General features: G+C 37.2%; 1 protein-coding gene across 6 annotated transcripts in view; it reads right to left on the reverse strand.

Annotated features, from left to right (window-relative positions):
- SEC31A (SEC31 homolog A, COPII coat complex component) overlaps positions 1 to 21,542 on the reverse strand; it is a 59,454-nt gene that overhangs the window by 18,695 nt on the left and 19,217 nt on the right. For 3 of the 6 annotated variants that reach the window (XM_052642337.1, XM_052642334.1, XM_052642333.1), the window contains exons 8-20: positions 21,208 to 21,307; positions 19,526 to 19,687; positions 19,176 to 19,328; positions 14,861 to 15,097; positions 13,872 to 13,946; positions 12,410 to 12,448; positions 11,976 to 12,053; positions 9,027 to 9,102; positions 8,410 to 8,588; positions 7,194 to 7,320; positions 6,147 to 6,292; positions 4,743 to 4,916; positions 2,668 to 2,844 (exon numbers count right to left, since the gene is read on the reverse strand). In XM_052642337.1, coding sequence (XP_052498297.1) covers positions 2,668 to 2,844; positions 4,743 to 4,916; positions 6,147 to 6,292; positions 7,194 to 7,320; positions 8,410 to 8,588; positions 9,027 to 9,102; positions 11,976 to 12,053; positions 12,410 to 12,448; positions 13,872 to 13,946; positions 14,861 to 15,097; positions 19,176 to 19,328; positions 19,526 to 19,687; positions 21,208 to 21,307 — 1,723 coding nt within the window. The remainder of the gene's footprint in view (positions 1 to 2,667; positions 2,845 to 4,742; positions 4,917 to 6,146; positions 6,293 to 7,193; positions 7,321 to 8,409; positions 8,589 to 9,026; positions 9,103 to 11,975; positions 12,054 to 12,409; positions 12,449 to 13,871; positions 13,947 to 14,860; positions 15,098 to 19,175; positions 19,329 to 19,525; positions 19,688 to 21,207; positions 21,308 to 21,542) is intronic. The other 3 variants (XM_052642339.1, XM_052642336.1, XM_052642335.1) reach the window with 1 other exon arrangement.

Raw genomic sequence — 21,542 nt, forward strand, 5'->3', positions numbered from 1 at the left:
GGGAAAAAAAGAAAAGAAGAAGAAAAGGAAAGGGAAAAAAATCTTCAGTGAAATTAGATTTAAACCATTGATAGAACCCTGGTTGTTTTTCTAGTTCAAGTTGTGCTAAAAACAAAACAAAACAAAAACCTGTTTCTTGCCTCCCAAAAGCACTAAAATGCAATAAGCAGACAAACAGATGGGGGTGGGAAACTCAAGGGAGGTGGGTAGAAGATACATAACTACATACATATTCAGGTGAGCAGAACTCTGCTCAAAGAGGGATAATGAAGGATATACCTGTGTGTCAGAGGGAGAGGCTGCAGGTGGATGGCTGGGAAGGGCGGTAGGAGTTTTGTTACTCCAGGTAGTGACAGTGGGGGCAATTCTAACCTGAATTGAACAAAGAAATACCAATCACAGAACATAAAAAAATGAAAATGTTAAAAGAAGAAAAAAAAAAATCCCCGAAGGCACTAACAGCCAGATGCAAAGCGAGAAAGCAGTGAGGTGGCAGCACACACTAGCCAGGCAACTGGTTTCAGGGCAGCTGGGATTCCAAAAGAAAACACAGTCTGAAGGAGACAGAGGGAGACAGCAGAAAAATCAATACGAAAACGAAATCAAAGCACAGAGACCAATGCCATTCAAGTGTCAGGAGTACGTGGGGAAAGGTACGTTCTGTAAGTAGGCAAAGAAAGAAGACATTCCGGGGGGTTGGGGGTGGGCAGTTATTGAGGAAAAAAGTGATTTTTGAAGCTGTAATTGTATTCATGCTACGATTGTATCTGTGGACATATTGCTGCTGTATGCTTCCCTTTTCAGGACTTCATTAGAGCTACAAAAATCATGTTAGTTCTGTATGAGGCTTAGAGTCATACAATCGGAGAATATTAAAGATCATCTCATCTAATTCCCACCATTTACCATGGAGATAAAAACAAGGCCCAGGGAAATGAAGGGGCTGGCTGAGGTCCAGACAACTTGGGGTGATGGAGCTAGGGCTGATTCCACATCTCCTGACTCCCAGCCAGTGTTCGCTACACTGCACCGTGCTGCTTATACCCTGGAGTCCAGAGGCTTTCAAAATCAATTTTTAAAGCCATCAAAATAATTTTTGTCAAGTAAATCTTTGTAGAAACTCAATCACATCAACAATTAATAGCCAAGATGTGCTGGTCGCAGTCAGAACTCCTGATCTGGCTTCCCTTTCATCCTTTTACTCCTGCTTGTTAAGCCTGCCTTTAAAACCACAAGCCACTGCCCTCATTCAGCACACCATAAGCTTTAATCAAGAAAAACTACTCTTAGTTTATGATTGAACTTGTTTTCCTTTTCTTAAACTAGCGGACCACTAGGTCAAAGTATAACAAAAGTCTTTTAAGGTTTCCATATTTTCCCTGAAAGAGAGATAAACTCGAGGATTCAGGGAGTAAACTTGTATTCTCCCAAAGAAGATAATGCCTTACTTCAGTGCCCTGAGAGGTCGAACTCAAGGTGCTGAGCTGAGGAGTTCTAATCCTGTTAACTATTACCTAGCTGACAAATTCATGTCTTAAAATCCTGATTAGTGACTGGCTTCTCCACCACCTCTCAGCTTCCCAGCCATCACCTGACGTGCCCTCCCTATGTTACAGGCTTTCTAAGACTAGCAGTTAGAGTGGGGAATTTGTTGTTTTGCCTACCAATACACCCTCAACAGGGAGAATACAGGCAGGTGCTTAGATTTTTATTTGTCAAATGAATCAAAAAAAATCAAAGCAGAGTAGTACAGATAGTTATAATTATATTCAAATGTAACCAATCTTGATTAAGTACCAAGCAAAAGCATAACTGACAAAAAAGCATGAATCTTTTTCAGTTTTTACAGTTTTATGCTTACTTTTGCTACAACAAAATGTAAAAATGACTCCATCAATTCTACTAGCAATCTGTTCTATTTTAAAATGGGCAGAGTACCTGCTAACTTTGTTATAAAATCAAGACTATTTATTACTTATGAAAATAAATTTTATTTAAGAACATGAAGGTTATCTGGCCTGGAAATACAAGTTTCTACATGGAATAGCAAAAGATAATAAGAGGCCCCATTTTATACCACTAACCATTTGCTAATTTTTATTTAAGAAATAAATGAGTTAATTAATAAACACTTCGCACTGCCCATGACCTACAACTTCACAAACCTTTGGTCATTCGCTTTTCTCTTTACAAGTTGTTAAAAAAAACAACTTGGATTCTGCATACTCTATTGTGCTGATAACGAAGACACAGAACACCCACACTAGTGACTCAGAAAATATACCTTTAAAAAAGACTATTTTCTAAAAATGTTTTAAAAGAAAGTAACCAAGTCACCCACAAAATTGTTCCCACTTTACTTATAGTTTGTTAGATGAATCAAATTGTAAAAATTTCAGACGTACATGTGCAATATGTTTGAGTGATAGAGAAATAAGAAATCTCCCTAGCTTAAATTAATTATATCTAATTTATCAATTATTTGACTAGATTAGAAGGATAGTTTTAAAAAATGGATCATAAATGCTACTTTCAAGGATAGAAAAACTATAACCATTAAAACAGTATGTTGTCTATAGTTTCATCACAGGCCTTTTCCCCAACAAACTAAAACCACCAATGTGACATACATAAACGTTCCTACTTAGTCTGGACCGTATCACTCACATGGGGATAATATTGTTGAGCTGGAACTCTTGGCATCTGTGCGTGGCCAGCAACAGGTCCAGGCCTGCTCTTGGGCACCTGATGCCTCTCATATGGAATTTTGGGTGATTCCTGTTGTCCTGGTATTGGATCTCCTTGTGCTCTACAAAGTCTGTCTCGAAGCTGCACAATATTTGGCTATAAGAAGCAATGGAAGAAAGCCAAGCAAATTATTAAAGAGTTCACCCAACTATATATGACATATTGATCTTAAAGTAAGCATGATCATCCATATGATTTTTGTTCATATGCTGTGTATTACACCACAGGCTCTGGCACATTAGGGTTTGACATCACGGTTTCCAATATTCAAGACTGGCACCAAAGGTCCACTATACACACTGTAACCTGTCATTTAACTGAGGGAGGCATTTGAGTCATGCCCGTCGCATGGCAGTACCCAAGACTGATGTCACTCATCATCGCCGCTCGTGTGTTGTCTTCTTGTAGTGACAGATGAGTCACGCTCACAAACCACAAAAGCACAAAAGTTGAAAAAAATACAATTTTGTTTCTCTGTAGGGAAAAAAAGGTTCCAAAAGAGAATCAACTACTAAAGACAGTCATGGAAAAAAATGGTGATCTATGAAAGAGATGAAAATTAATTAAAAGAGAGATGCTTGAAATAAATAAAGACTCAGATGTTAAATTCAGGGCAGCTCACATAGATCTACAATTGATCTAGAGTAAGTATGAGCTGACCATATACGTATGTTAAATGTTTCAGCAACACTTCATTTTAGTATCTATAAAAATTATACATTTCTATAAATTCATTAAAGGTTTAAAGATATCACTTTAACTCTATGGGTATACTTTGGTAGCCTTTTATGGAGAAGAACTATACTATAATGGTATTACAAAGTCTCAGAAAATATTCTCCAGAAAATACTTAGGGTATACTGATATATACAGTAGGAAGTAATGTCAAAATTAAAATTTTTACACAAAGAAAGCTCTTTAAAAGTCCAAAGAAAAGCATGAAGAATAATGTATAGAAAATGTATATGACTATAAACAGTATTAAAAATGAAGAGTTTAATTCTCAGGCTAGAAGATCTAAAGGTCTTAAGATTAACGGTCTTAGACCTCAATATAATAGTGAGACTATTAAGTAGAAAATCCTATAAAACTATTCAACCAAAGTCATTGTAAAGACTTTGTTTCTACTCCACTTAATGTTCTCACTAACAATTAAGAAAGATGTGAGCTAGGTATAAGTATTTTTACTCAATGAAATGTACTGATATGCCCTAGAACAGACAAAATACTGAAAACAACTAAAAAATTTGTCAAAAACTGAATGAAGTTTAGAATAAAAAGATCAGAAATAAGAAAAGGCTCAAAATTAAGCTCTAGCAGATATACAATGCAGAGTCACTTGTGAGTCTGGAAACTCCCGCAGGAAAAGGATTTTGGCAATCTTAATCATCACTACGTATTCAGTCACTTGCTGAACTGAAATGAACAATATGAAATAGATAACTGAAATGAACACATATGAACAAGGCTGAGTTATTTCACACCAAATTAGGACACTAAATTATGTGTGTAACGTAGTGTTCTCTGCCTTGGATACTTTAAAAATATACTTGCTTACAGACAGCACCAGACTGAAACAGCGTACAGAGTGAACGAATACATTATTACCTGGAGTGTCATTTGTGGGGATTTTAAAATCACAACCCCAGTTTGGCTAAGTATTAACATTTATAGCTTTTCAACACAGAAGACACCTACAAATAATCTTATGCACAGAATCAGCGTTTGGCTTAAGAAATAAAAAACTGGTTCTTTTCCTACTCATTTTCTTCAAATACTATGCCCTTCACTACAAAGGGAAGAAGACTCTATCTCTGACATAGCCTGCATACACCTAAAATTAACCTTGAAGACGCGTCAATAATATTCACCAATAGTTAAGTGATAGAAACTCAACTGCTCTAACTAACGCATTTATGTTTAATGCTGTGTGCTATCTACTGAACTCACCTTACTCATACAGTGAAAGAAGCAAAATGGCCAGTTCTAATTACCTGGTTGGTGTTTTCAGGAAGAAAGGCCAAGGCTGCAGCAATGCTGCCCTGGGCTGCCAGCAAGCTGGCATACTGACTCATTTTCTCAGCCAGAAGAGCTCCTACAGTGTCAGTGTCCATGGCTTGGGTGAGCTGTACAGCTTTTCGCAGGATGACAACTTTCTCAATCAGATCCTGAGTGAGAAAAAGAAGGGGGAGTGAAGGAGAACTGGACAACGATACCAAGATGTATCCTGAGGGGAAGCAGGAAAAGATAAGGGCTTACGAAGAGCTCCAAAGCCTACCAAAAGCAAAGTGTTCATTATCACCGACATTTTAAAGCTCCAGAAGAGTGGACCATCATTTAGGTAACTAGAAAAGCAAGGAGGAAGGTCTTCTACACATGGTTAAAGCACAGGTTACCATCTTCTCCTAAACATCCTTCAACTGCCAGATACTTGTTTTGTGAGTTAAAACAGGCAAGTATCCAAAGTGAAAAAGGCAGGCACATTCCGAAGGCAGAAACTGGGCCCCAGGAGGTAGAAGAGAAAATATTATACTATAAAAATAGTAGTACGATGAGTTGACCTCCAAATGGGCTTAGTATTTCAAACTCAAAGTTTCTCGTATTGGTTTTCAATACCCATTTCAACAATGGAGAGCTATGCATCAGGTATAAGGTACAAGAATATCCCAACTGCCCTTCATAAGTACACCAATCCAACCTTGAATTGTGGGAAAAAAAGCGTTTTCTCTCAGAAGCACTTACAAGGAAAAACCTTGATTCCTATAAGACTTTTGGTTTCAGTAGTGATCTTTAAAGCCACAAGCCTATTGAGAAAATCTTTGCTGAGAGAAAACACAGACTGAGATTTCTTGAGACTCTGCTGACTAAATGCTTAGGGGGTAAAAAAAATCTAAATATACAGTACTCAGCACCTGACCATAGTCCCCAGATTTTTTTACTTTCTCTCTTGCCGTGTAATAGTGCTACATGGGATTCCGTTGATCTCTTACACTCATTTCTCCTGAACCGTGAAGACTGTCTGCTGGTACGGAGGACTCCTCCCACTCCTGACCCCATTGGGTTTCCTGGCCCAAGGCAAACAGGATCCCTGGAGGCAGAGGAGGAGCATGAGGCAAAGAGGGAAACTGGCTGTCCCCATGCTCCTGCCACTTACTTTCCTCACTATCATATTCCAATTTCGTCCTCATAAACAGCTGCATTCCCACTTCACTATGCCATCATCTCAAAGGTTGCCTTTCCAAATACAGCAGTAAATACACATAATTATCCAGCCAAAGAACTAAAGCGTAATTAAGTAGGGTGAAAGCAATGAACACCTGGAACAAATCAGTCTCTAGAATATAAGGAGGGTGAAAGACAGCACTAGAGGAAGCACCTTTTGTTTCAAAGATACTAACCTGGAGGGACAAAGGACTGCTACCATCTTGGGCTTTAGTCCAACATGCAACTAGTTTCTCCACATTCCCTGCGCAAATGTAGCAGAGACAGGCCTGAGTTTGCAGGAGGCTATCACCTTCACTTTCAAGTCTGGTTCCCAGAAGATCTGTAGAGGAAAACAAATAAGTTTATACATAAGGCACTCTGTGTATGAGGTCATGAGCTGCCCAGTAATATTTTCAGAGGTATGGATCAAACTTTATAACCATTGACTAGCAGGCAGAAATAAAATCACTGTCATGTAAATATTCAGTAAATACTAAGTGGTGTGACAAATTAGATACAATTTTACAAGATTCTATACCTAGCCATAGAATAAATTTCTCCTTATGACATTAGAAAAAATTAAAAGTGGGAACAACATTTGAACAGAAAAATCCTAATGAACATTTAACTGCACTTTATCTTGTCCAGATGCTTTTGTAAGCAGTGGACTAAACTATGGCACATTTGGCATAAATATCAGTAAGTAGGACTATGCTGAATTATTTATAATAATAAAGTTAATACCTTATAATTTTTCTATTCTCATAATACTTTCAAGGTTATTCATTTTTATACCAGCAGCCTAAAGCTTCTGTTCTTGCATATAATAAACATTATGTCTGAGTTCTGAGAGTTTAGTCATGGCCTTTAACAGTAATTTCTACTTATTTTATCAAGCTAACACTTATTAACAGAGGGCTGATTATGTGCCATTTTACATATGAATAGACTAAGGCTTAGAAATGAATTTTTCCTAGTTCATACAGTTAGTAAGAAGCAAATGCAAGAGTCTCAGTTTGGTCTGTGTGAAATCAAAATCATTAAACAATATTTTAAAAAATGACTAGAAGTTATGGAGAAACAACGCAGTCAATACTTCTGAGAAAAGCATTCAAACGAGAACTTCATTTGCTTATTCTGTGACTAGTAGTAGGTTTACAAAAATTTCTAAATAAAATCTGTCACTAATTTTACTTACAATGTATCATGCCATGTATGTCATATAAAATTCATTTTCTTACCACAAAGGGCAGAAAATTCATCTGCTTTAGCATAAGTCAACACTGCAGCTAACGCCTCTCTCCAATTTTTAAGATCACAGGACTCAACAATCTCTTTCCAGTTCTTCATCACTACTGCCATGATTAGCTTGGGGAAGGAAAACCAAGGGACAATTAAAAGCCTTTGGTATACTAATAAAAATTAACTCTGGCCAATCAATCACATCTTTCAAACTACTATTGACAGTATTTCATGCAAAAAAAAAGAGCAGCAAAGTACATCCTTAAGCCAACTGACATTTAAAAAAAAAAGCCATATAATTTTCTCTCATAAAAAAAAAAATCACAGTAGCTTATTTTACAAAAGGCTGAGAAGGAAAACTATATACGGTGTTAAAAAACATTCCTGGCCAAGAAAGTACTAGGGGCAAAGTCCTGGGAGAGAAAAGGATTAGGCTGTGTGAGGAACTGAAAGGCAGCCAGTGGGGCAGAAAGTGGACGAGGCGGGACCAACATGACACAAGCCTGGAGACGAATGGCAACCCAGGCTGGTGGGACTGAGCGCTGGGGCAACTTTCATGGGAAGAAATCGAATATCGTCGAGCAGGCGGCTTAAAAATCTACAGACCCTCTGCACCAGAAATTCCTTTCTGAGGATCTCAGCCTCATTAAACAATTAGAAATTTGTACAAATCTTTAGGCACAATAAGGATGTTTACCACTGTCTTAACTATATTAGGAAAATATAAGAAACTACTAAACATCTCAAAATAAGAGAAATGATACATCCCTCCTATAGAATATTACAGGGCAATTAAAATTTTTTGTAAGAAGCTTCAATGATATGGGAAAATGATTACAATGTAAGTGACAATGTCTATAAGTAAAACAACACACATATGTACTTCTAGAATCTTGATTCTGTTTTTAAAAATTCTACAAACACGCAGAGAGGTATACAAAATATGAAAAGCATTTTAATTTAAAAAATTATATATGTAAACGACAAAAACCTGGGACAATAAAAATATGAAAAGCATTTTAATTTAAAAAATTATATATGTAAATGACAAAAACCTGGGACAATCATACTAACCTGTTAACAATAACTAATTTCTGGGTTAAAGGATTATGGGTGGTTTTTTTGTTCTTCATTGTTTTCTCCATTTTAATTATCTATAATGAGTGCTTTGCTTTTTACAAACAAATGCTATTATTTATTATTAAAATAACATACCCTGGTAATTTTGCTTTGGGATTTTGCAAAGTATTTCTTCTGGGTTCGAGCTAAGAGTTCTTGTCCACCTGCTATGGCCAATATAATGGCATCAGCCATGCGGTTATCATGTAAACAAAGGTCAACAGCACTCTCGAAGTTACCCGTTAGCAAAGCCTGAGTAATTAAGCCATCAATATCTGCAATAAAGAAATAATACACTCAAGTTAATAAAAGTTTTTGTTACAAGAAAAAAAAAACTACATCTATCAATTATCAGTACACATTCAGCAGAAAACACAAAGTCGAATTCTGAATATTACTGGTAGGTTAATCTCTATCACAAACTGCTGATATCTACAGAAACATACTGTGGTGCATGTAAATAAAATCAGGTAAAATAACATATTTTTCAGATTGCTTAAATGCAATAATAAAGATCCTTTACAGTTTTTATCACATAGGTATCATCAGATCATGCCATCATTTTTAAGGTACTATTACATGTACTAAATGATAACTGAGTTCTTCTTTTCAACCTTTACCACATGTTTGACAAAATGTTTCTGACTTAAACTCAGGGACTATTTGCTTTCAACTGGTTAAAAAATTTGATATCAAAACCAACAGATACTTACCCCCACTGATAGAGATGTTAAATGTTCCTCCAGCTGTTGGTAGAAATTCAGATTCTTGTTTTTCCTCTTTAATTTGCTAAACAGATGGAAAGAGCAGCAACTTAGCCAGAATGGAACTACAATAATTTACCAGCAAAACAAGATTTAAATATGATTACTTACTGCCTAGATGACCTGCCAAGTTATTCCAGAGAAGCTCTCAGATTCAAGTTTACACTAAGATCTATGACATCCTTAAGAATTAACTTATCAGATAATCATAAATAAAATCCAATGTCATCAGAAATAACGTGAGACAAACTTAAATGTACATATTCACGGTGGTGGCTCAGAAGATACTGAAGCTGAAAAATCTTTTTCTTAGATATCTCAACTAAGAGTAGCCTGAGACACACAAAATATGTTTTAAATTACATTACATTTAGCTCTTAAAAGCAACTTTGCTTCCATACATCTAAAAACTTCTGTCCAAGAGGTGTAGTTTTAAGAGTCTTTTGGTTGTAACTGACTCAGTTGTGGAAAAAAAATAATGCTTGGCATCCTTATATAAATGCAATGTAAACAGTTATTTATCAATATACTCAAATTCAATTAGAGATTTTGTGTTCACTTCAACTAATCATACCTGGAACTGTAAGCTGGTCTGGTAAAAATGTACACAGTTCTGTTATAAATTTCTGAAACTAGTTGTAAGACTGAGTAAAAATAAATTCAGTATCTTCTTTCTTTAGAAGAAAAGAAATGTAATAGAGGCCTTCTGCTGGCAAATATTTTAAATGTTTTCTCTTCAATGCATAAAAGTTCAAAAGAAGACAAAAAATAATATATATCAGATTATAGAGGAACTAAAAGAAAAAACATGTCTGTCTTACATGAGATAAAATTTTATCTTCTAAAAAAAAAAAAAAATTATCTTCTGTGCTCCTGTTACCTATACATTTGAATCTTAGCACCCAGTATTCAAAGTCAGGAGCATTTTCGAACTGGATAATTTTAGTGTAGCACAGAGTATAGCATCATCTGTGAATGATGTTAAATTTAGTTAAAATTGACTATTACAAGAAAATAACCATAATCTTAATTCCTTCTCTAACAAAAGAGAAGCCTTTTAGAATTTAAAAACTGAAATAAACTTTTAAAACTTTATTCATATTGTACTGATGGGCTCAGTTGTGTCTAACTTTGTAACCTCATGGACTGTAGCCTGCCAGGCTCCTCTGTCCATGGAATTTTCCAGGCAAGAATATTGGAGTGGATTGCCATTTCCTCCTCCAGGGGATCGTCCCAACCCAGGGATTGAACTTGTGTCTCTTGCATCTCCTGTACCAGCAGGCAAATTTTTACACCACTGTACCACCTGGGAAGCACCGAGGAATAAATCAGATACGGATCTGATTATATTCACTAACAAATTTACCCAAAAAACCCTTTTTTTCTCTTAATGATTTTTCAGATTTGCTTTCAAAAAACTACTAAACCCTTATATATGGACTTCTAAAACATACACAAAGCCAAAATACGCACAATTTATTATGTAACGTGTATCTTTCATGTCTAAACTACTGTTTTATTTTATATAATTATAGCATCATCAGGATTAAGGAGACGATATGACCACCTTAAACATTTTTTTCAAATATTCTGAAAGCACATATTGATGACTACTGCTTTGTTACATATATATATACCTATTAATTCATGAGTGGATTTCTAAACAATTCTCTATTTGTATAGAAATAGTAAGTCCAGCTGTATACGAATTGAAGTATCTTTCTTGAATGTATCCTACAATTCTAGGTATTCCCAAAATTAGTTCAAATTTTTAGTAAGATTTTATCCATACCCTTTATTCTTGAGTTAAATAAATGCTTGAAGATCCAATTCTAAGGAAAGTATTTATAATAATCATCTTGTAATAGTCTAAATTTAGAGAGGAATTATTTTTATAACTTAGTAAAAGGCTCTAAGAAACTTTAGTCAGGATATCTCCATATCAAAAAGAACAATGAAAAAGTCAAACATGAGCTGAGAAACAAGAACCTGTTGATTAACTTTCCAAGATGAAAGAAATATAATTAGAAAGCAAGAAAAGTAAATTATAGAATTATTTATTAGTGGTTTAAAAAACCCATAAGATTAAAAAGGAAAAAAATTAATGATACAACTCTGTGTTCAAGGACTCTTTTTTTACCTAGTTATAAAAATGGTCACTATAACTCAGGATGCATTTTCTAGTGAGTCAGAACAATCAGATTATTAGTGAAATATTCTTTACTTGGGCTTCCCTGGTAGCTTAGATGGTAAAGCACCCATCTACCCACAATGCAGGAGATCAGGGTGGATTCTTTACTTGGACTCAAAATTCAAGATTAATTCAGAGGCCTATGCCACTGATCGTGAGCCTTAAATATTAACAAGCCAAGAAAAAACATTAATGTTGCATGCAATGCAATGTGGATTTCTGAACAAAATCTTTTTTCAGTTTGACATCCTGATATACTCACATCAGCTGTTAATTTTAAACCAGATAATCCAGAAACTAGGTCAGAGAACTGAAGACTTTAGAGATGGTATGTGCTTAGTCACTCAGTCATGTCCGACTCTTTGTGACCCTGTGGACTGTAGCCCGCCAGGCTCCTCTGTCCACGGGATTCTCTAAGCAAGAATACTGGAGTGGGTTGCCATGCCTTTCTCCAGGGAATCTTCCCAGCCCAGGGACTGAACCCAGGTCTCCTGCACTGCAGGTGGAGTCTTCCCTCTGAGCCATCAGGGAAGCCCTTAGAGATGGTACTTCTGTTAAATTAGTAAACAGACTCCTATCTTAAGCATCTCTAAGAAAATATATGCCAGCCTTACGCTGGAACATGCAGCCAAGAAATTTTCCTTGTTTCACTGTGAGATAAGCAAACCACATATTTTCCCCATGTTAAAGATGAGAAAAACAAGTACCTCTCCCAAGAGCTGCTCTTCAGCAGCAGGGCTCTCCTCCCCGTCACCCTGCGCTACTTGGTCAGAGTCTTTAAGAGCCTTTGGTACACAAAACAGTGACAGACGGGGTTGAAGAACGTAGCATCAAAAGGTTATTAGGGAACAAGGAAGACAAAAGACCCAACCAACAACATTCAGAGCTAGTTTAATCACAAGAAGTTACACTGAGTAAATTTATTTGAAAAACATCATTAGAGGAAAAGCAAAGAGCCATTATTGCTAAGACCCAACCCCTTTTTCTTGCCAAATGAGAATTATTCATGTATTAAAAATATCTACAATTAGTATTTTTAAATTGTAAAGCAGTAAGACAAAAATTTCCTAAATTATATTTTCTTCTTTATGACCTAGACCAAAATTTTAGAAGGTAGCTATTTTTACAGGCCTTCTCTTACCACATCAGGTCCATCCACTTTGTTCAAGGCCAAAGCAATCTGAAATAAAGACAACAACTCAGCTACCAAAGGGAGTTAACTCTATTTCAAGGCATAGAGCAAATGTTCACCTACTACTCCATTCTCATTGGCAAAAATCCAAAACAGGTTCAAATCAGGGATAGCATGCTCAAGAGCAGAGTAAAATGAGTACAGAACCGATTCTCAAGGATGCTGGTTTCAATTACGTAGATTTATTGCTCACATGTCATCTTACTCTGCTATTCAGTTGTAAAACTAACCTCAAAACAAGCATGTATTCTTCTGTCTTAAATAACCATAAAAAAAAATTTCTTCAGATACTCACTATGGAAAGAACATTAAGAGTATTTTGACGATCAAATTTTATCTCCTCATTTTTTGCTGTCAGGTATGCAGTAAAACTTTCATGTTAATCTCTTGCAAATTAAGTTATAGCATGAAGAAGTTCCGACTAACAATAAAGTTAAATATAAAAAAAATCTAAAGCAGTGAGCGAGAGACACATGGCCAGTAAGCAGGGGGCCTCTGACGTGAGCCCAAGTCACTAATCTTCCAAGTGCTCAGCACTGACTGACAGGAGCACACAGGATCCAACCTGCTGCACATGCGTGATAACCCTGCGATGCTATGGAAAACCTGAGTCATTTTCAAAGACTGGCAAAGGGCTAATACAGATTACACAAAGAATCCAATATATTTCCTTCAAGGTTTCCAAGGTCAGAGTGTTTTAACTGCTGTTAGGCCAACACTGTGGAATAATTATTAAGGTCCTCAGAGAAGAAAACTTAAAAACTGGAATATGAACTCCTGTTTTTAAAAAGTCTTTTTTTTTTTAACCTTAAAATATTAAGCAAAAACAAACAAAAGAGAAAAAAAATTAGGCAAACCACTTGGGCTTTTTGTTTATTCAGGCTCAGTACAGTAAAACACCTTTGTTCCAAAGTATTTATTAATACTAGTTACTTGTGAGCTGGACCAACTCAATACACAGTTTGGGAACTGTGAGCTGAGGGCATAAATAGCTGGGGTGGAAAACAGTACCCTAACTTTCATCACTTAAGCTGTAGACAATGCAGGGAAACAAACTTTTCCCTCTCTTTCCTCCAGAGCCACTGACTACTCATCCTTTTAAAACTCTAAGTGCTATTCCCAGTGTTTGAGGCTCACTGTCTTTTTTGTTTCAAGGCCCACTGACACAACTCTTTAGATCAAGTTTAAAGATGGTTCTGGCAGCTTCTAAATTAGGGTATTACCGATGAAGAGTTTCGACTTTAACAACATGAATCCAAAACTCGGGCGACCAAGCATAAATTCTTATTAAATGTTTACTAAATGATTTGAAGTAATCCGTATAAAACTTAAAAAAAAAAAAAAAACACCTACACTACATAAATATCTCACTTGTGTGAGCTCAGCCTTTAAAACTTTCCCAAAAGCTTACCTTCTTTTCCAGGTCTTCTTTTCTATATCCTAGAAGTTCAAGGTATTTTCCACGAGAATCATCCTCAAAGTTTACCTTAAAAAAAGACATTTTCTTGAAATAAAGAACTGCATCTGAAGGCCCAGTTTTTAATTAACTGCTCAAATTCCAAGTAGAATTATTTAAAATATCTAAAGTCTACTATATCAACTAGAAGCTTCACTGTAAGAGAATTCAGTTTTTTTTTTTTAAAGAATCTATTTTTTAAGAAATAGTAAGTCTACTAGTAATTAATCAGCCAAGCTGAATAAAGCTTACTTTCAAACTAACATTTGTAAAAACAAACTGAGTCATGTCCAAAGGCTACATAAATGCAAAACTCACATTATGTGAAATATTCAACGTCACATGCTAAAACTTTCTTGAAACTAATACTTACAAAATATAAAAATGAATGAAATATTATTGCATTCAAGAGCTCTTTTCTTTGCAAAACTCAGACTTGGGAAACAGACATTCCAGTGGAGGCAAAATAATCAAAAAGAAAATTCTATTTGCTATTTTACTGTCATAAACTCGACTCAGTAAAAGGGATGAGAAATACCTCTGACCTCTCCCCTCTACACCTAGTCCCTCTTTCCCAGTTGTCTTTAATTGGACCTACTATGGAAATTAAACATGCTATGTTTTTATTATACTCAGCTCTATGTTCTAATTTTAAGATTAGGTCTGCTGAATATTATGTCTGTTAAAAACACTTAAGCACTTAAAAACATCTAGCATATTATTATTTAAAAAGCATTTCATATTAGGTTTTTCAAAGCCAAGAAGGAACTCCTGACATAAGTATTATTTCACATGCTTTTCATAAGGTTTTCTTTAATTTCGTCACGAGATCCCCCAAATCACACTGCCCCTGCTGTTTCTTTGACAGGACGACAGGTTTAGAATGTGATGAGAACAGTTAAATTTGCAGATAATGAAGGAAAGCTGCTTATCACCAACTTTACCTTCAAAAAGGACCACACGTTTTTTTCAAACTCAGTCTGAGAAGCATCGATCTTCTTCTGACAGTAACTGACGAATCCCTGTGACTGAACGACCTGCTGCAGCTGGTCCGATCGGCTGAGGAACTCCTTCTCCGTCACCACCTGACTGATGAACACGTGGTGCTGCTGCGGTTGCTGCTCAGGCCCCGGCTGAGGCTGCGTTCTGACATTCGCAAAGGTGACCAGTTTGCCTCCGAACTAGAATAGGATGAGGAAACAAAATCAGCTTGAGACACAAGGACGTGGCCCCCTAACGTGCTTCTTGTAAACCTGCTAAAGGAAAGACCTGTGACCCACACGTCTCCCTCTGCATGCAATTCGCTGATGCTCTCTTCCATACTCCACGATCTGACCCCAGCCTTCAATTTTTACTCCTCTTCACAACACTCACCTTCTAGATGCAATGTCCTAGCAGCTGCACCCTACAATTTCTCACCTACTTGCTTTTACTCACTTCCACATATTCAATGCGACTCCTCCTCAAGGCCTGGGCAAAGGTCACCTCTGCCACCCCCAGATGCCCTCAGTATATTACATTTATCTCTCCCTCTTTTGATTCAACTATTTGCCTTTGTATTTGCCTCACCTTCTACTCTAGGCTCTAAGTTTTAAAAGGGGGTGAGTATGCTGCCAGAAAGCATGCCATTTGGCATAAGGATTATCTTGAGCTGACATGAGTTTGAGCAAGCTCTGGGAGTTGGTGATGGACAGGGAAGCCTGGCTCGCTGCAGTCCTTGTGATCGCAGTCAGAACTGAAAGAATACTGAGAAATAGCAGGACCAAGACACACTGACCTCCTCTTTTCTCTCTGAAAGTAGGAGATGAAACTCCCATGTGAGAGCTGGTCTCCTTGTATCAGGAGGAAAAAACCACTCATCTCCAGAGATGGGGAGTCCAGGACAGTAGAACTCTGCACAAACAGAACTTGATAAATAGAAATCATCTTCCTCCGTCTCTCTACTATTTTAGTTACTGGTCCACAACTGCCGTTCTTTGCTCAACCTAGTCTAGAAGCACTTTCGCTGTGCCACGCCTTTGGGTCTTCATTTCTCTAGGGGGCTCCCACGTACAGGTTTGCTATCATTCTCGTTATAAGCAGGCTCAGAACTCTTCCTCTGCCGCTCACAGTCACTCCTCAGCTTCAGGTATTGATTTTTTCTTAAACCTCTTTCATTTCTTCCTTTTACATTGCTATTTTTCTGCCTAATTCTTTTCACACTGAACTGCTGTATGACTGCATGTCTACTGGTTGTCTTTTCCTCCCTCCAATCCATGCTACATACTATCAGTTCAATTGCTCAGTCGTGTCCGACTCTTTGCGACCCCATGGACTGCAGCATGCCAGGCCTCCTTGTCCATCACCAACTTCTGGAGTTTACTCAAAGTCATGTCCATTGAGTTGGTGATGCCATCCAACCATCTCATCCTCTGTTGTCCCCTTCTCCTCCCGCCTTCAATCATTCCCAGCATCAGGGTCTTTTCAAATGAGTCAGTTCTTCGCACCAGTGGCCAAAGTACTGGAGTTTCAGCTTCACCATCAGTCCTTCCAATGAATATTCAGGATTGATTTCCTTTAGGATGGACTGGTTGGATCTCCTTGCTGCAGGACAACACCACAGTTCAAAAGCATCAGTTCTTCAGTGCTCAGTTTTCTTTATGGTTCAACTCTCACATCCCTACATGACCACTGGAAAAACCATAGCTTTGACTAGACGGACCTTTGTTGGCAAAGTGATGTCAAACTGTCTAGTTTGGTCATAGCTTTCCTTCCAAGGAGCAAGTGTCTTTTAATCTCATGGCTACAGTCACCATCTGCAGTGATTTTGGAGCCCAGAAAAATAAAGGCTCTCACTGTTTCCCCATCTATTTGCCATGAAGTGATGGGACCAGATGCCATGATCTTAGTTTTCTTTTTTTTTTTAATTTTTATTTTTACTTTATTTTGCTTTACAATACTGTATTGGTTTTGCCATACATTGACATGAATCCACCATGGGTGTACATGAGTTCCCAATCCTAAACCCCCCTCCCACCTCCCACCCTATATCATCTCTCTGGATCTTCCCCGTGCACCAGCCCCAAGCATCCTGTATCGAACTGATCTTAGTTTTCTAAATGCTGAGTTTTAAGCCAAATTTTTCACTCTCCTCTTTCACTTTCATCAAGAGGCTCTCTAGTTCTTCTTCACTTTCTGCCATAAGGGTGGTGTCATCTGCATATCTGAGGTTATTGATATTTCTCCCAGCAATCTTGATTCTAGCTTGTGCTTCCTCCAGCCCAGTGTTTCTCATGATGTACTCTGCATATAAGTTAAATAAGCAGGATAACAATATACAGCCTTCATGTACTCCTTTCCTGATTTGGAACCAGTCTGTTGTTCCATGTTCAGTTCTAACTGTTGCTTCTTGACCTGCACACACATTTCTCAGGAGGCAGGTCAGGTGGTCTGGTATTCCCTTCTCTTTAAGAATTTTCCACAGTTTGTTGTGATCCACACAAAGGCTTTGGCATAGTCAATAAAGCAGAAGTAGATGTTTTCCTGGAACTCTCTTGCTTTTTCGATGATCCAGTGAATGTTGGCAATTTGATCTCTGGTTCCTCTGCCTTTTCTAAATCCAGCTTGAACATCTGGAAGTTCACGGTTCATGTACTGTTGAAACCTGGCTTGGAGAATTTTGAGCATTACTTTACTAGCATGTGAGATAAGTGCAATTGTGCGGTAGTTCGAGCATTCTTTGGCATTGTCTTTCTTTGGAATTGGAATGAAAACTGACCTTTTCCAGTCCTGTGGCCTCTGCTGAGCTCTCCAAATTTGCTGGCATATTGAGTGCAGCACTTTCACAGTGTCATCTTTCAGAATTTGAAATAGCTTAACTGGAATTCCAACACCTCCACTAACTTTGTTGGTACTGATGCTTCCTAAGGCCCACTTCACTTCGCACTCTGGGATGTCTGGCTCTAGGTGAGTGATCACACCATCATGATTATCTGAGTCGTGAAGATCTTTTTTGTACAGTTCTTCTGTGTATTCTTGCCACCTCTTAATATCTTCTGCTTCTGTTAGGTCCATACCATTTCTGACCTTTATTGAGCCCATCTTTGCATGAAATGTTCCCTTGGTGTCTCTAACTTTCTTGAAGAGAGCTCTAGTCTTTCCCATTCTATTATTTTCCTCTATTTCTTTGCACTGATCACTGAGGAACGGTTTCTTATCTCTCACTCTTCTTCGGAACTCTGCATTCAAATGGGTATATCTTTCCTTTTCTCCTTTGCCTTTTGCTTCTCTTCTTTTCATAGCTGTTTGTAAGGCCTCCTCAGACAATCATTTTGCCTTTTGGCTACATACCAATCTTCCTAAATAACAGATGGTTGCTTACATCACTTGTAAATTCATTCTTGATTTAATTAATCTCTCATCCCTAGTGCTTGTCTTCTCTACTATCTGCTCTCCTGTCTCTGAATCTTCACTTTCACTTGTGACTTTCCACTTTACTTACTGAATCCTAACCATCCATCTAGTTAGTTCTCTACTTCCCAAAGTAATTAAAACTTATTATTATAAAATTATGTATGAATAAGGTTTAAAACTCAAACTTTACAGAAAAGTCTCCCTGCCCCCCAATATACACTATTTGAGACACAGACTCTATCTAGTTGACAGGTGTGTTTCCAGTGCCCAGGAGGGTGCCTGACAGAGGATGTTCACTATACATTTATCTTTGGAAGGGAAAGTGAAGGTCGGTTCACTAGTACTGAAGTATTACGAAGATAATAACTAACACTCTCTTCTTCCCCACATGAGTTTGGCACCAAGGATGAGATAGAGAATCCAAATGTCAGCTTTAGTGCTGGCGTAAGTGCTACAAGGTGAGAGGCCACAGATTAGATGTGCAACCACAGTGGACCTCGTAACAACTGGAATGCAGCACCCTGCCCCACCAAAAGAAAAGGAATGAAGAAAGCAGAGACAGAGAAGGGTGACAAGTATGATAAAGTGGGGCAGCGGGAACAGTGCAAAGGCTGCAAAACAAGGTGAATGTACCCAATGCCACTGAACTGCTGTATTTTAAAATCGTTAAAATGATCAATTTCATGTTATGCATATTTTATCACAATTTAGAAGAAAAAAGGGAGTAGGTTCCACTCTTCCTGAGAAGTCTTTCTGAATGATGAAAACTCACAAACACATCTCAAACTCGGCCCTCTTCCATCTGAGAGATCTTATAATAATACTCTGTCCTCGATGTTTATGGACCATAGAAACAAATCCACCTACTGAGAAGGAAGCACCAACAGGCCTTCGGATCCATCTGGGTGGCTTCTTCAGAGGCAGCACGATACTATGTGGGGTCGTCTGCTGAGGAATTTGTAATGGGGGAAGGGGCTGTCCTGTGCCGAAGGGGTCAAGATTCCCAAAAGATGATGAAAGCTAAAAAATAAAGTGGGATTTTCATAACTTATACAAGACTATGTTACATGTTTTCAAGTCATACCGAATAAATTTTTTTACACAATTTTCCAAGTAATTGGTATCGCTGATCTGTAAAGTCATGTTCAAAATAATTATACAGTAATATCATTCTTTTCAGGTGTTGTAATAAAAAAAAGTGTAATATTTCCTATTACCTTGTCAACTTGTTTCTGCCTTAAACCATCTGCGCTCCCTCCCATGATAGAATAAACGCTGATACGCCCATCAAAGGAAGCAGCTGATAAGACAGCAGGATTTCTGGGACACCACTGAATATCAAAGCACCACTGTGTGTTGGTGGGAAGTTCATATAACACCTAGACCAAAAAAAAGTATACAGGTGCTTTATAGCCAAAATACCTGAATCACTATGATCAACAAGTACAACTTTAATTAAACATTTACTTTTAGGAAGTGTACAGCCAGGAAAAACAACAATTTAAAAAATTTCTTTAAAATACAAGCCAAGTTCATTATGACAAAACCAAAAGGTGACAAAATTTTGACCAGATTTGGAATAAGAACATTTTAAAAACTGAGATTTTCCTATTTTTATTGAAATTGTAATAGATGATGCATCTGAAAGATCAGAATACTGTATTAGGATCAACTTCCTGAACTCTAAAAGGGTTCTATCCAACTGACTTTGCTGGCCAAGATCCAAAGTACCACGTTTAAATCATTTGAAGATCAAATTTCAAAAACAACTCTTGGGGGGCAGTGGGGGATGGGATGAACTGGGAGACTGCGACTGACATATATACATCGCTATGCATAATAGATGACTAATTGTGAGACTCTATTGCATAGCTCAGGGAACTATACTCCATGCTCCGTGGTGACCTAACTGAGAAGAAAATTTTTAAAAAAGGGGATATATGTACACGTGTAGCTAATTCACTTTGTTGTACAGCAGAAACTAACACAACGTTGTAAAGCAACTATACTCTAATAAAAATTAAAAAAAAAATTCTTGAGAAGGAAGAATTCACTGAGAAGACTGGCTTCTTTCTTGTCAAGTGAGAAAACACGCACACATCATTCTTACTGCTGCAGAATTTGGCATAAACAGTTTTCTTTAGGAGGAACAGAATATAGAAAAATGATTAAAAATGGCTGATATAAATAATGTAATAATTGTTTACTAACTTTACAATGTAATCATGTAATAATTGTTGCTAACTCAAAGTTAGTGTGATGCTAACTGATGCTCTTAGGAGCATAAGTTTTATGGGTTTAAGAAATAAGTCAAATTAGCTTAATTTGGACTTCATGTGACATTTTAAATAATGTTTTACTCTATAAGGAAACAGAATTAAGTGAAAAGGCATTTAGCCTGCTCATTTAGCTTATCCATCTAAATTTCCATAAACAGAACACATGACAAATATTTCATGATAAAGTATCCTATTCTTGCTGTACAGTTCAGAAGAGAGACTGAAAATCTACATCTACTGATTTCCAAAAATCAAAGAGGACCTTCAGGACCCAAACCTTGAACACTCCTACTCTGAGGACACTGATTTCCAGAAAACACACTAAATAAATCCAACCAACCATTTCTGAGTCTAGATAAATGCCTTATATTGTTAATGAGGGGTGGGGGTGGGGTGATTACTAGGTTCAAATACACCATTTTCAATGACTGACATTTCCAGATGAAAATAGCTGGGTTTAGATAAAGTCTCTGCTAGGTTAACATTTCATAGACACCTCCATCTACTTTCACATTCTTAATTTTAATCATGTACTAAAGAATTCATATAGAAATTTTCTTATTCAGCTAGAGTTAAATATTACAATCACTCCAAGTCTGAGAAATATCTCCTCCCCATACCTCTCCTGTGTTTGGGTTGGAGCACAGAATCTTAGCATCTTTCCCACAGCTCAGCAACAATTCAGGATCCGCCATGCTCCAAGCAATTGCCAAAATCCCCCTTAAAAACACAAAGATGAAATTTTTAATCTCAAGAAAATGAAATCTGCAAATTATTTCTGTCTAGGCTTTGGAGAGACACACTGCTAACAGAAGTACAATTTCATATAATCTTTCTGGAAAGCAATTTAGCAATGGGTATGCTCTGTGATCATTACAAAGATGCTCAATATAGAGTACAGTGTATGATGGCAAAAAAATGAAAACAAATGCCCAACAACATGGTCTACACGGGG

Source organism: Budorcas taxicolor, chromosome 6 (assembly GCF_023091745.1).
Source record: "Budorcas taxicolor isolate Tak-1 chromosome 6, Takin1.1, whole genome shotgun sequence".
In the NCBI taxonomy this organism is placed as follows: domain Eukaryota; kingdom Metazoa; phylum Chordata; class Mammalia; order Artiodactyla; family Bovidae; genus Budorcas; species Budorcas taxicolor.